This window comes from Geotrypetes seraphini, chromosome 3 (assembly GCF_902459505.1).
Source record: "Geotrypetes seraphini chromosome 3, aGeoSer1.1, whole genome shotgun sequence".
Taxonomy (NCBI): Eukaryota; Metazoa; Chordata; class Amphibia; order Gymnophiona; family Dermophiidae; genus Geotrypetes; species Geotrypetes seraphini.
In genome coordinates, this window is record NC_047086.1 from 351,743,214 (window position 1) to 351,757,095 (window position 13,882).

At 39.9% G+C, this 13,882-nt stretch overlaps 1 protein-coding gene across 4 annotated transcripts in view; it reads right to left on the reverse strand.

Annotated features, from left to right (window-relative positions):
- Positions 1-897: 897 nt before the first annotated feature.
- The window catches only part of LOC117356863 (spermatogenesis-associated protein 7-like), a 131,130-nt gene continuing 118,145 nt past the window's right edge, over positions 898-13,882 (reverse strand). For all 4 annotated transcript variants that reach the window (XM_033936681.1, XM_033936680.1, XM_033936679.1 and 1 more), the window contains 2 exons: positions 13,451-13,508; positions 898-1,554 (listed from right to left, as the gene is read on the reverse strand). In XM_033936681.1, coding sequence (XP_033792572.1) covers positions 1,435-1,554; positions 13,451-13,508 — 178 coding nt within the window. In that variant the 3' untranslated portion in view covers positions 898-1,434. The remainder of the gene's footprint in view (positions 1,555-13,450; positions 13,509-13,882) is intronic.

Below are 13,882 nucleotides of genomic sequence, written 5' to 3' on the forward strand. Positions count from 1 at the left end.
TGGCGAACTTGACACACACAGGCATCCCGTCGATATTCTTCATTTTTTGTGGCTTTTTTTAGCCCCCCTATTTTACCATGGACCCCTGACGAAGGTTTGTCCGAAACACGGACCGTGTCGGGTCCCTTTATTGGTAAAAGGGTTTTATATATTGTGTTCTTGTCATATTAAAATTTGCCTGCATCTTGTACACAGTCTGCAGTTTTGTTTTGTTTGCTTCTGGCTGATTTTTTCTGCAGATCTTTTTTGGATCCTTTTTTTTTTTGTAATACTAACATCTGAGCCAACAGTGCAAAATAATGATGAAAAAAGTCCCCCCACAACTTCATTAACCTAAGGTTTCTCATAATATATAAAATCTTCCTCCATAAATTTGAAATTTGATCTTCAAGTTTACGAGAAGAGTCTAAAAGAATACTCAAAACTTTTATGTACTTACAACATATACTTCATCTCTTAACCATTGGTTCTTCCTCTCTTCAATAAAAAGCTTTTACAAAAAGATACTGTGCTTGATGGATCTTCTTCAGTCTGTCCCAGAATGGCAAATCTGATGTTCTGGTTAAAAGTGTATGCACTGTGGAACTTCCTGTGCAATTTAAAACTGGTGAAAGTGGACAGTTTTCAAACATAACAATTTACACAAGTTAATGACTTTGAACATTCCCGTATAAATATTATTATAGGATACAGCATGATATATCTTTTACATATACAAACTGTAATAGGATGAGGTTAATAAGTTCACACTTAAGCATCTCTGATGCTATGTATAATTGTATAGTGCTAATTAGGCATTGGAACTCTGAAATATGATGGTTCCAGCAAGCGTTTTTTTGCAATGCTTTTGTTTTAGCAATGCTTCAATATCTAGCATATTAGAGATGCTATAGTGTCTTAAACATGTAATGAATCAATTCTTTACCAAGAAATAGATTGATCTGTGAAATTGTTAGGTTGCCAGAGGAGTTAATAGTTGTAGAATAAAACTTTTATAATGAAGTATAATATGTTTCATTTTTCCGTAATACTGTGTATATGAAAAGCATAATTAAGAATATTTTAAAAACTAGAAAGGCAAATTCCAAGCAACAGCATAGTATCACCATTCTTAAAGTGAAAAATTAATATTTTTGACACATTCTAAGATGTAGAATAGATTAATGACTTTGGCTCTTGGCATCTGGTTTTGCGTTGAGAATATCTCAATGAAAATCATCTGTCTATGCTAAACAGTTTCCTTAATTGTTAGCATTTAACAACTTTGCATTACATCACCATCTTAATATTTGTGATGTAATGTAATGCAGAAGTTGCATGCTTCTTTTGAAACTGCATCATATAGAATTGTCCTTTATTTCTCAGTCAGATTTTCTCTACTATTGAGTTGGTCAGGAAGGTGAAAGTTGAACATAGCTTCAATGCAGAGGTCTCTCATGCTAAAAATGCATCTGTATCATTGTACTGAATTCCAGTATAGCTGATGGAAAATTCTGGTTTCTTGCAGCTGTTAAGTTCATTCATCAGCTCCCCAAATATATTTTTCATTTTCACCTAGTAATAAAAAGAGAAGCAATTAGGATGATTTATCTGCCTGTACTTTATTTTATGAACATACAGCAATACTGTAAATAAAAATGAATTTTAAATTAAGAGTATGCTGTGATATACAAAATGTTTATTGCCTGTCTTAAACAGAAGTAAAAGAAGCTAAATGAATCAAGACCAAAAGGGTAGAACCAGGTATATTTATTTGCCTTTTGCTCATCAAAGAGAAAAAGATACTTTCAAAATAGAAAATCAGAATATAGTAATAGAAAAGTTTGAATAGATTACTAATCCTCAATACTTTCACTACCACTGCTGAAAATAGCAATTTGGACAGTTTGGTGAGAAAAACATCCATGTTGCACTTTATGCCACTTTTGGGACATTTTTCTCTTAAAAATGAGCCCCGTAGGCAACTTCATGTATATTCACAAAGTGCCTGATGGTGCTCATCAGGTTTTGCAAACCTGTATAAACTTATCTGTTCCTGTAGTTAGACAATTCATGTTCCATAACAATGAAAATCATAAAATTGATATGACAAGAAGGTGATGACAGTAAAAGGAGAAAGCTCCTGGGCGGTCTGGTGATAAAAAAAAAAAGCCCAGAATAATACAATATTAATTACCCATAACAGCACAGAACTAATTGAGTAATAGCTAGGGGAGTGATGGTCTACATGATGTCAGCAAGGAAGCACCTGGAGTACTGTATTTTTAAATAACTTATGCTGCAGCAAAGGAGAGAGAGATGCACATGGTACAATGGCAGCCCAGGCTTCTGAATGAGGGTAAATTAAATCACTGGATTAGAAGCAGTATTTATATATATATATATATATATATCTAATATAATAAACCGCTAGGCCGCGCATGCGCACTCCCATCGCGTGCATCCATTTTCCGTGAGCTGTAGCGACCCGCAGATAGGAGTGCGCATGTGCTGCTTAGGGTTCCGTTTTTCCGTCTGGCCTGCTCCCTGCTGCTTCTTGCCGTATTGTATTTTTTAGTTGAAAGATCCAGCGGTGGCTCACGATCCCCACCTGCGTCAGACTTCCGACGCAGGTGGGGATCATGAGATGAGCCACCGCCGCGTCTTTCAACTAAAAAATAAAGTACGGCAAGACCAGACCGAAGCTCCCAATTGAACTGCCAGTTGGCCGGCTCCCTTGCCAGAGTTATTTTTTTAGTTTAAAGGTGCCACCGCGACTCCTGTCACCAGCTGCACCTGCTTCAGAAAACACTTCTAATGCAGGCAGGGATCGTTAGAGGAGCCGCCGTGGCACCTTTAAACTGAAAAATAACTCCGGCAAGGGAGTCGGCAAGATCACCACGGCAGCCGCTCCCACCCTCTCGGGCTACTCTCCGGGAGCAGGCGAGTGAAGCCCGGTACTTCCGGGTAGCTAAAGGGTGGAGCGCGGCGCGTGCCCAGGGTCCGGATGGAGAAGCCGGTGCTGGAGCCATTCGCGCACATTACCGCAGGTTAAAGCGCCCTGGGAAAGGCCTGAAAGCGACAGGGAGCAGCCACCTCCAACACAAACATGCCAGCAGAAATGGAACAGGGCTGGGTTTTCAAGGTCTGCTTGATTTGAAGCATTTATTTCTCGATAACAATGTTCTCAGCTTTTTTGAAGTTCACAAATGTAACTATTGCAGACTGTTTGGTGGGGGAGGGAAGGAAGGGAGGCCTACTGCTGGACAGGGGGAACAGGAAAATGTGCTGATGGACAGGGGGGAGGTAAAACAAAGGGAGAAGGGCTGCTGCTGGATAAGGGGAGCAGTGAAGGGGTGGTGGTGGTGGACACAGGGGAGATAAAAGGAAGGGAGAATGGACAAGGGGTGGTGGTAGACAGCCAAAAGAAAGACAAAAAGAAAGAAAGACAGAAATACAGAAAGCGGCTAAGGAGACAGAGAAATAAATAAAGACAGACACACATATATATTCTAGCACCCGTTAATGTAACGGCCTATTCAGTGAGGGTCTGGGCAGGGAGAGCGACAGAAAGAAAAAAAGATAGAAAGAAAGAAATAAAGTGGGAGGGAGAAAGAAAGATAGAAGGAGAGAGACAGAAAGAAAAAAGATAAACGGGACAGGGAGAGAGACAGAAAGAAAGGAAGAAAGAGACAGGGGGGCAGGAGAAAGGCAGACAGACATCTATTCTAGCACCCGTTAATGTAATGGGCTTAAACACTAGTATATATATATTTTTTATTTTATTTTTTAATGGTTACGAGAGCCTGGATGGCAAAGCTGAAGCAGGATATTGCCTCAGTAAAACATAAAATCAAGGAACCAATAGTGGAGCTGTAAAGAGATTTAGCAGAACTGGGAGGAAGAATCAAAAAATTAGAATATCATGAGGTGCAACAAGCATAAAGAGAGCAAGAGCTATGGAAACAAGCTGAAGATTTCAGGTGAGTGGTGTATGGCTGTATCATGAAAATAGAAGACATTGAAAGTAAGGCTCAGCCCACTAATTTCCAATTCTGGATTTGGGGGGGGGGGGGGAGTCACAGAAGAAAATGAGACTGTTGTGCTAGTCCAGCAACTTCTAGCAAAGACATGGGATTCCATTCATTAGTTATTACTTCCCCTCAGTCGCAAACTTTACAGAAGGGTGTCACATAAAAACTACAAATTCCCCTTCTCCACTGGAGAACAGCTCCCTCTTCAGTTTTTCCTTCTGCAAGCAAACTCAGAAGGTGTGTTCTGATCTGCTCTGCTTCTTTTTCTTATTTTTGGCTATGTTTTGCCATCTGTTTTTGAAATTACGGCATAAATTTGGTTCTTGGAGGTCCCCTTCTTGGGCTTACTCTGCCAGGGAGAGGATGAAGTCCCGCATGGGCAGTCTGCTGCTTCCAGGCCAATTTCAGGCTGAGTATCTGTGGAGCCCAGCCTGTTTAGTTTCCTTCAGGAGCTCGGGGTCCATTCACCTGGGAGCTTGCTCTTCTGATTTATCAGAGGCTTGAGCACAGGCTGTGGGGCCCCTGTTTAACAATTCTCTTTGTGTCAGCTGTGTAGTTTCTCCCCCAACATGTCACATGGGTGGGTTCCTAACACTTATTGGCTAAATAAGCCCCTTTGAACCCTGCTTAGAGAGCTCTTAGAGCTTTTGCAAGCTTTCCATGCCAAATTGGCTGTTTCACCAGGGATGCACTTGCATTGCCTCCGGCCCTATTTTGGACAGTCTTCAGATGGACTGAGTGCTAGAACCCTACCCCCAAGTTGCATGGGAGGGGCTAAAGCCAACACCACCTCTTCTCTCACTCGGCATGTGGAACACAGATGCTCACCCAACAGCCATCCACCAAAAACAGAGCATGAATTTGAAGTATCCTGCTCTGAGGTGTTCATCTTTCAAAAATGAAGTATTTTGAGGCAGATAAAAGCTTTAGGGCTCCTTTTACAAAGGTGCGCTAGTGTTTTTAGCGCATGCACTGGATTAGCGTGCACTAGCTGAAAAACTACCACCTGCTCGAGGAGGCGGTAGCGGCTAGCACGCGCTATTCTGCATGTTAAGGCCCTAACGCACCTTTGTAAAAGGAGTCCTTAATTTCAAATTGGGAAAATCCAAGATGGCAAAAAAAGACTAGCTAAAAGAGAAATATTTGCAGCTCCTGGTTCTACTGAACTCGGTTTCAAGACTGCCCCTTCTTCAGGAACCTCCAAACCATTGCTGTAATAATACGTAACTCCAAGTTTTATGAAAAAGTCTTATCAGCAGAGTATGCAAGTTTCACTCTGCTGAAAATTCTTTTTCATAAAATTTGGAGTTATTATTACAGCAGCAGTTTGGAGGATCCTGACGAAGAGGTGAATAGAAACATAGAAATAGACGGCAGATAAGGGCCACGGCCCATCCAGTCTGCCCACCCCAAAGACCCTCCCCTACCTTTCTTTGTGAATAGAAACATAGAAATAGACAGCAGATAAGGTGGTCCTGAAACCGAGCTCAGTAGAACCGGGAGCTGCAAATATTTCTCTTTTCCAGGGCGATTGAGAAAAGCTCACATACGGCAGCATATTAGCCGTTTTTTCCAGCACAAGATAAGTTATTTTGATTATTGTACTACTTAGTGTGCAATGTTGGAGCACTTGTCAGATTGGTCTCCACTCATTTGTTCACATTATCATTTGAGTGTTTTTTACACTGCACTATTATTACTTATGCACCTGGGAAGATCCTGTGATGGTGTGCTGTATTGAGCCTTGAGCTCTTGCATGAGAATAAACATTGATCGCTTCATGTTTATCTGACTTATGCAACTTACACATCACAAAATTATTATTAATAATTACATAATTGTATGAGTGGATTCTGTATCTCACCTAGTGCATACTTGGAGAACTATTATATAGTTTGACTTTGAGGTGTTCTTCCTCTGGGTTTTTCATTTTGAGAGATCACTGAAATCATCTGCACCAATGCCCTCTTGTGTGGGCAATAATGCTTCCTCATTTTATTTTTTTACATTTTATTAGGTATTTATATACTGCCTATCAAGGTTATCTGAGCATTTTACAATCGGGTACTAAAGCATTTTCCCTATCTGTCCTGGTGGGCTCAAAATCTATCTAACGTAACTTTGGAACAGAGGATTGAGTGACTTGTGGTTCCAGTCCCTCTGGGAAAGGGCTTGGCTGCGAGACCACGTAGAATACAGCAGGCTATAAATATCTGGCAGATCTTTCAGGTTTGTAGAATTCCTCTCCAGATCTGTCTATGCAAAGGAAGTGGATAATGATCCCAAAGGTTCTTTGTATGATGAGCCTGATTTGACAATGTGTCCAGTTTTATTACATGTGAGCATCATTTTTAATATTAAGAAGATTTTATTTTTTGTCATACAAGTTTATTATACTGTTACCTGCTGTGATGCTGTTTATTTTTTGTACGCCACTGTAATGCGAAAGGAATTAGACTTGTATATCGCCTTTTTGTAATTATACAACTACACTCAAAGCAGTTTGCATATGATACTTATTTTACTTGGGGCAATGGAGGATTAAGTGACTTGCCCAATGTTACAAAGAGCAACCCTGGGATTTGATTTCACAACCTCGGTACAGAGAGAGCAGTTCTACCACTTGGCCATTCCTCACAAGTTTCAAGTTTATTAAGATCTGTTATCTACGCAATATCATATACTTCAATGCGTATAACAATTTTTAAAAAAATAAAAAAATGGGGAGGATAAAACAAGACATTGTAAACAAATTATTTACATTCTAATACAAACTGGTACAAAAGGCAAGGAGGATGAACTACAATATTTAAGGAAAGAAAAGAAACATTTAGGGAAGAACACATACGGTGGGAGCACATAACCAGACTATAAAGTAAAGTAAAGAATTATTTTTGCAACCTACTCATAAGACTTATTGAAGACTAAAGATTTAGTACTTGGTAAATTATGCTTTTTATGTTTTGAAAGCGTCCTTGTACAGAAAGCTTTTTAAGGAGCGCTTGAATTTTTCTAAAGAAGATTCATTGCGTAAATATAGTGGTAAATTGTTCCAAAGCTGGGGTGCTATGACTGAGAAAATAGTGGATCTCCTGGTACCTATTATTTTTAGAGAAGGAATAGTTAATAAATGTTGTGTTGATCTGAGCGCCCTAGCACACGCAGGACCCAAGAGACAGGCAGACCTCCGGAATTTCGATGCATAGATGAGGCAATGGTACAGGGAGGAGGATTTTAAATTTGTTAGGAACTGGGTGACATTCTTGGTAAGAAGGAGCCTATTCCGCAAAAATGGGCTCCACCTTAACCAGGGAGGAACCAGACTGCTGGCGTCAAAATTTAAAAAGAAGATAGAACAGTTTTTAAACTAGAAATTAGGCAGGGGAAGGATGACAGTCACTCAAAAGAGCATGGTTCGGAACAAGGTATCTTTGAAAGATATCACCGGAAAAGTGAAGAATGAGCATTCCAATAGAGGGATTGAAATACAGGCCACAGTAGACCCGGTTTCCTTAAGCACAGAGCAGGTTAATTTAAAAGATTGCACATTATGGAACATTTTAAAAGGGAAAAATAATCTGAGAATGTGAAATTTTCCTAGGTCTCCAGTAATTTCAGCTATTGAGATGATTCGTAGATATTTGCGTGAAGTTTTATTGATGCCCACTGAGAATTTACTGCTGATATTAAAGGCGCAATATCTCACCATCAAATCGAAACCAATTAGTTCTACTCCCAACTGGTAAAAATGAAACTGCTGGAGGTGAAGTGGATTTGACAAACTTTTTGGAAAATTCTCTGGGAGTGATTGTAGAAAGGACAGCACTGGTGACTTTTGTTCTAGAGATCAATAGAGATTTAGAGGTCCTTTTACTAAGGCATGCTAGCCGTTTTAGCGCACACTAAACGCTAAAGCGTCCATAGACTATAATGGATGCGTTAGCATTTAGCACGTACTAAAATGGCTAGCGTGCCTTGGTAAAAGGATCCCTTAGTTCTTAGAACTTGTTTCAGATATATAAATGCTCAATTTATGGGTTCAACAATACGTATTTTTCCTGATATCTCACAAGTGACACAAAAGAGAAGCAGGGACTTTTGGCTTACAAGCCCAGAGTCCTGGCTCTAGGTGCCACATTTATTTTGAAATTTCTGGCAAGATGCTGTCTGTCATGGTGGTAAAAATTTTCTTTCTTTTTTTAACCCAAACAATTGTTTGTATTTATCGTGGCTAAAGAAAGTGGTCCTATAGCTCTTCCAATAGAGTAATATGAACTGGCAACTGGGTTTCTGCTTCCTTATCGTCCCCATGAGTTAATATTTAAGTAGATTTTCTTCTATTTTTTTTCTTTGGTTGCTATTTTGATTGTGGACTAAAATAAATTGTTAATTGTTTTCTTATTAGTGTGTGTGTGTGGGATTTCCCACTTTGTAGAATTTACCTATTTTGCTTGTGAATCTATATTCAAGTATTTTGATTATGCTTGCTTGTTTGATGTAAAAAAAATTGATAAATAATTTTTTAAAAAATTGCAAATTATCCATGCCAACTGCTGAGCAAATTGTAAACAGATATGGCAAACATTGTTTCTCTGACGTCAGAGAAAGGGCGGGACCGCCGGAAGAGGAAGCAGCGCAGGCGCAGGGCTCACAGAAGGGCCGGGACCGCCGGAAGAGGAAGCAGCAGACGCAGGGCTCACAGAAGGGCCGGGACCGCCGGCAGAGAAAGCAGCAGGACAACGGTAGGAGCTTCTTCATGATGGGGGGGTGGGGAGGCTGTGGGGGTGCGAGCGGTCCTTCGGGGTGCGAGTGCGAGTGGTCCTTCGGGGTGGGGGTGCGAGCGGTCCTGCGGGGGGGGGGGTGAATCGGACGTCGGGGGGGGGCATCAGGCTTTCAGGGTGGGAACAGGACTTCAAGGGGGAGAGGAGAGTCGGGGCGGGCGAAAGGAGAGTCGGGGTGGCCAGAGGAGAATCGGGGCAGGCGAAAGGAGAGTCGGGCGGCGACGGGAGAGTCGGGGCGGCATGCGCGGTATATGGGTGTGCGCGGTATATAAAAATTTCTTTACATAAATTTGTGTTCCCCGCGCGCTATACCCGTGTGCGCGTTTTACACGGATGCGCGGTGTATGAGTGAAAATACGGTAATCTCTGAGACCTGGTGGAAGAAAGATAACCAATGGGACACTGTCATACCAGGGTACAAGTTCAACTCTCTGCTGATAATCTGCTAAGTGAAGAACAGAAACTGTCATTTTATAAGCTGTATGAAGCTCAGTTTATGTGCTGGTTCTGCAATATGTAGCATCTCTCTAACTTTTCAACCTCTTTTTAAATTCTCTGTTCATATTTGCATATTCTTGTTTATGATTTCACTGAACATTTCTGAATGTTTCAGAATTCACTTTACATGAGTATTTTGCTATTCAAGGCTTAACATCACTGTACAATGTGATCGTACTTATTAAATATTTCCCTTTTAATCAAAATCACTCTTTTAAACAGCGTTGTTCTTTAATGTGCTGACATGGTTTTGCTTCTTATCTTAAGCAAACGCTTTTTATTTTTTAGTTGCTAGGTTTCAGCACACATTGTGATCTTATATGATAATTTAAATCAAGTCTTCAAATGTTTAAGTGAACTGCCATTTTACTAAGAGTGATGCTAATGCACTGAAGAAAGAGCAGCTCCTTATCACTAAGTTTTGCTAAGTTTTTATAAATTAAACAAAAATATAAGAGGATTAATAGTTCTTGCTGTTCGGCTGTAAGCAAAGAGGAATTTGTTGGAGGAGTAGGTTTCCTCCTTCATTCATTTTGGTTTTATATCCTTTAGTTAATGCAGTCATTAAAAACCAAACCTAATTGCTTAGTAAAGTTTAATCATGAAAGATCATTATATTCCTTCCTATTCCCCCCCCCCTCCCCACACACACACTTTTTTCTGGGTTTTTTTGTTAGGAAAAAAGCAAGACCTAAGTGTTTGTATTATCAAATACAATACTCCGGTGGTCTGGAAAACCTGATGTCCTGATTGAATGCACGAGAAGAGCACTCCAGAGTAGACCTGTCTTTTGGACACTTTGCTTCTTTATTCCTCTTGAGGATTTATTTCTTCTTTTAATTTGCTCTTCCTCTTTAACATAACTGGATTCAATAGTTATCCTCCAACTCTCTGTAGGCTTGACCCAACAGACTTCTATTACAGAGTACTGTACCTTGTTTACTATCTTGGTAAATGGAGGAAGAAAACTCATTGTAAGGGGGTGGGGGAGGCAAGGAGATATCCCTGTCCTGAGCCAGAGGTTCAACTTTCTCCAGAGGATCACTGTGGACTTCGTATCCAGTGGAATGGCGTGCCCCTTATTAACTTGCTGTTCTGGATCATTCAGAAGTAAAACCTGACTGATACTAAAGAGAGGTGCCATGTCTTTATCAATGTCGGTAGTTTTTACATCCATGAGGCCTTGAGTCAACATGAATCCCAAATCTGACATAGGATATAACCTCATCCAAGGAGAAATTTAGTGAAACTAGATCAATTTACCTTGATTCTTTTAAAAATGTCTTACTAGTGAAAGTTTATATGGAGTCACATGCTTCTGTGCAATCTCAGAGTAGAGTTGGGAATTTGTAAGGTGTACTAGTTGCACTGGTGGAGCAGAAGCTTGAAAAAGTATCAACAGTTCTATCTGGACTTATTCACGAAAAGAATGCAGTTCATCGGAAAAAACCGAGATCTCACAGAACTGTACAAGAGCTCTGCATTTGAAAGTTTTGAATTTCTCTTAAGTTCCAGTAACAGCTCCAGTATATATCTTTGGGGGGTTTGGATATTTCTTAAATATATCAAATAGGAGGCAAAACCTTTGATTAATAAAGCCTTTTTTGTTCCCTCTCATTAGAGAGGGATGAAACATTATTTTTTTTTAAATTATTTATATTCTGCATATCCTACAATTCTATGTGGATTACAAATTATTCAGGTACTCAAGCATTTTTCCCTATCTGTTCCGGTGGGCTCACACTCTATCTAATGTACCTGGGGCACTGAGGGATTAAGTGACTTGCCCAGGGTCAATAGGAGCAGGGCAGGATTTGAACCCACAACCCCAGGGTGCTAGGGCTGTAGCTCTAACCACTGCACCACACACTCCCCTTAACAAGCAAATGTTTCCGTGGATAGTCTAAGGGCTCCTTTACGAAGGTGTGCTAGCATTTTTAGCGCAAGCACCGGATTAGCACGTGCTAGCCAAAAAACTACTGCCTGCTCAAGAGGAGGCGGTAGCAGCTAGCACGCGGGGCATTTTAGCGTGTGCTATTCTGCGCGTTAAGGCCTTAACGCGCCTTCATAAAAGTAGCCCTAAATCTCAAGGGATTTTTGGAGAATTTGCAGGCTCCATAATCTTTTCTGTTTACTACTACATGAGTAACATAAAAACATAAAATCAAATCAAATAAAAACATAATATCAAAGCAATAAAACATCAGTATCTATCCATCAACAACCAACCAGTCTCTCAGATATATGCCAAAGCAAATAAATAGGTTTTCAACTTCTTTTTGAATATATCAAACTATATCAGCAGACATAAAACCCTTGGAAGTTTATTCCAGCCTGAGGGTCCAACAACAGACATTGTGCTTTGGCTAGTAGCTGCATAGGCATCATTAAATGTTTTACTCTAGAGCAGTGGTTCCCAACCCTGTCCTGGAGGATGACCAGCCAGTCGGGTTTTTGGGATAGCCCTAATGAATATGCATGAGAGAGATTTGCATATAATGGAGATGTATTTATTTCTAAAATATATAGACCGCCTATAACTAAGCGGTTAACAATAAAAACATTCACAATAGTTCATGACAGCAAACTTAACATTTTGGTTACAGTACATCACACACTAATATAACACCCTTGGAACAACCTCAAAACCAGAGGAAGGATCAACCATCCTTGAATTATATCATAGTAATCACAGTTCAGCTAAATCCACACCAAAAATTCAGATTCATTAGGGCTATCCTGAAAACCTGACTGGCTGGTTGTCCTCCAGGACAGGGTTGGGGACCACTGCCCTAGAGATCTGCAATGAATGAATCTGGTGGTAAAGCTTCAATGTCTGCTTAACATAGTCCAGAACCTTTCTATTCAACATCCTAAAAACTAGTGTCATCAATTTATACTGTGGCCTGGACTGTATAAGGAGCTGGCTTTCATTGAACTAGTCACATGATCTGTCCCATGGCCTTTTGGTTGAGGATGGGCTAGGAGGGTGTATATGGGCTGGAGTGAGTTTTGATGGAGATTTCAGCAGTTGGAACCCAAGCATAGTACTGGGTAGAGCTTTGGATTCTTGCCCAGAAATAGTTAAGAAGAAAAAATTAAAATTAAATCACATTGGGCAGACTGGATGGACCATTCGGGTCGTTATCTGCCGTCATCTACTATGTTAATATGTAATTAATATCACACAGCATGAGGTTGTATCATCTCTGAGGCCCACAAACAGGAGGCTAATCCCATACACAAACTGGTACAATAACTTAGTCTACAGGGATTCTAAAAGGTCATGTATGAAGTTAATATTTATTGAATATATAATATCATCTTACTGAACTGCAATTACCATTTGTGTTAATAGCATCAGCCTATATGTTTTTGTAATTTATACATTTAAGGAGGAGACGATATCCTATGCACTGTTCATAAGTTGACAACTTGTCATGTTATTCTGTGATCTGTGCTTCATCCACTGATAGTAAAGTAACGTTCCAGTTTTAAGTTTTATTCCATGGTGTGTTCTGGAGTTTTGTGTGAGTGGAAGAACAGTCAGATACACAAGCTTGCTTGGCCTACCAGTGTTTAAGTTGGCCTTGGCTCTGGCCTCATCAAATAACTTATGTTCCCCTTTTCCCATCTTCTCGGCTAAGTCTAGGTGTTTGCCTAGTTCCTCTAGAAGTTGGTTTACATACTGTTTGAGCTTATTGGCAGATCAATAAAAATAATTTTTAAAAGCCTAAGTAATGCAATTATTTTTCACTATTTTTTATGAAACTTGAAAATACTGACTTACTCCAAACCGTTACGAAGTGGTTTCCAATATTCAATGCTCCAGCCTGTTTTTTTTAAACTCAAAAGATGAGAGGTATGATTATATCAACGAACATTTCTTGCCCCAAAGCAATGTGCTTATAAATTCAAGCCTAAAGAGGAAGGAGAATAGGTAGGCCTCTATATCTGCAAGGCCTCACAGCACTAGGCCTCTATATCAGCAAGGCCTCACAGGAATATGACATAGCAGCAGGTTTATCCAAAACATTGGTGTATACTATTATTCACTGCACTTCAAATGTGCTGAAGTCCAAGCTATAAATATTCAATTTTAAACTGAAGTAAAAGTATTCTGTTTTCCAGATTAATAACTGCTCTATATCTGCTTACCTCATCAAGGTCATGCCTTCTGCTTTCCATATGCACTCTAAATACACCATCTATTGCCCTAAACGAGGAATAACAATTTTAAAACATTGTGAGTTAATAGAAAATGGTATTTTTAATTGTAAAACATGCTAAAGGATTGTAAAATACTTTGAAAGTCTGCATCATGCCATAGAAATTCAAATGTATTTTATGTATCTGACATCCTGTCATCTCCCTGGCTAATATTCAAAGATACTTATCTGATTAGCAGGTGCTGTTAACCAGAGAAGTACCTGTGAGTGGGATGTTTTCAGTGCACTATTGCAGGAGTAGGCAATTCCAGTCCTCAAGATCCACGGGCAGATCAGGTTTTCAGGTTATCGACAATAAATATGCATGAGATAGATTTGCACCACAAGGAAGCAGTGCATGCATATCCATCTCATATATATT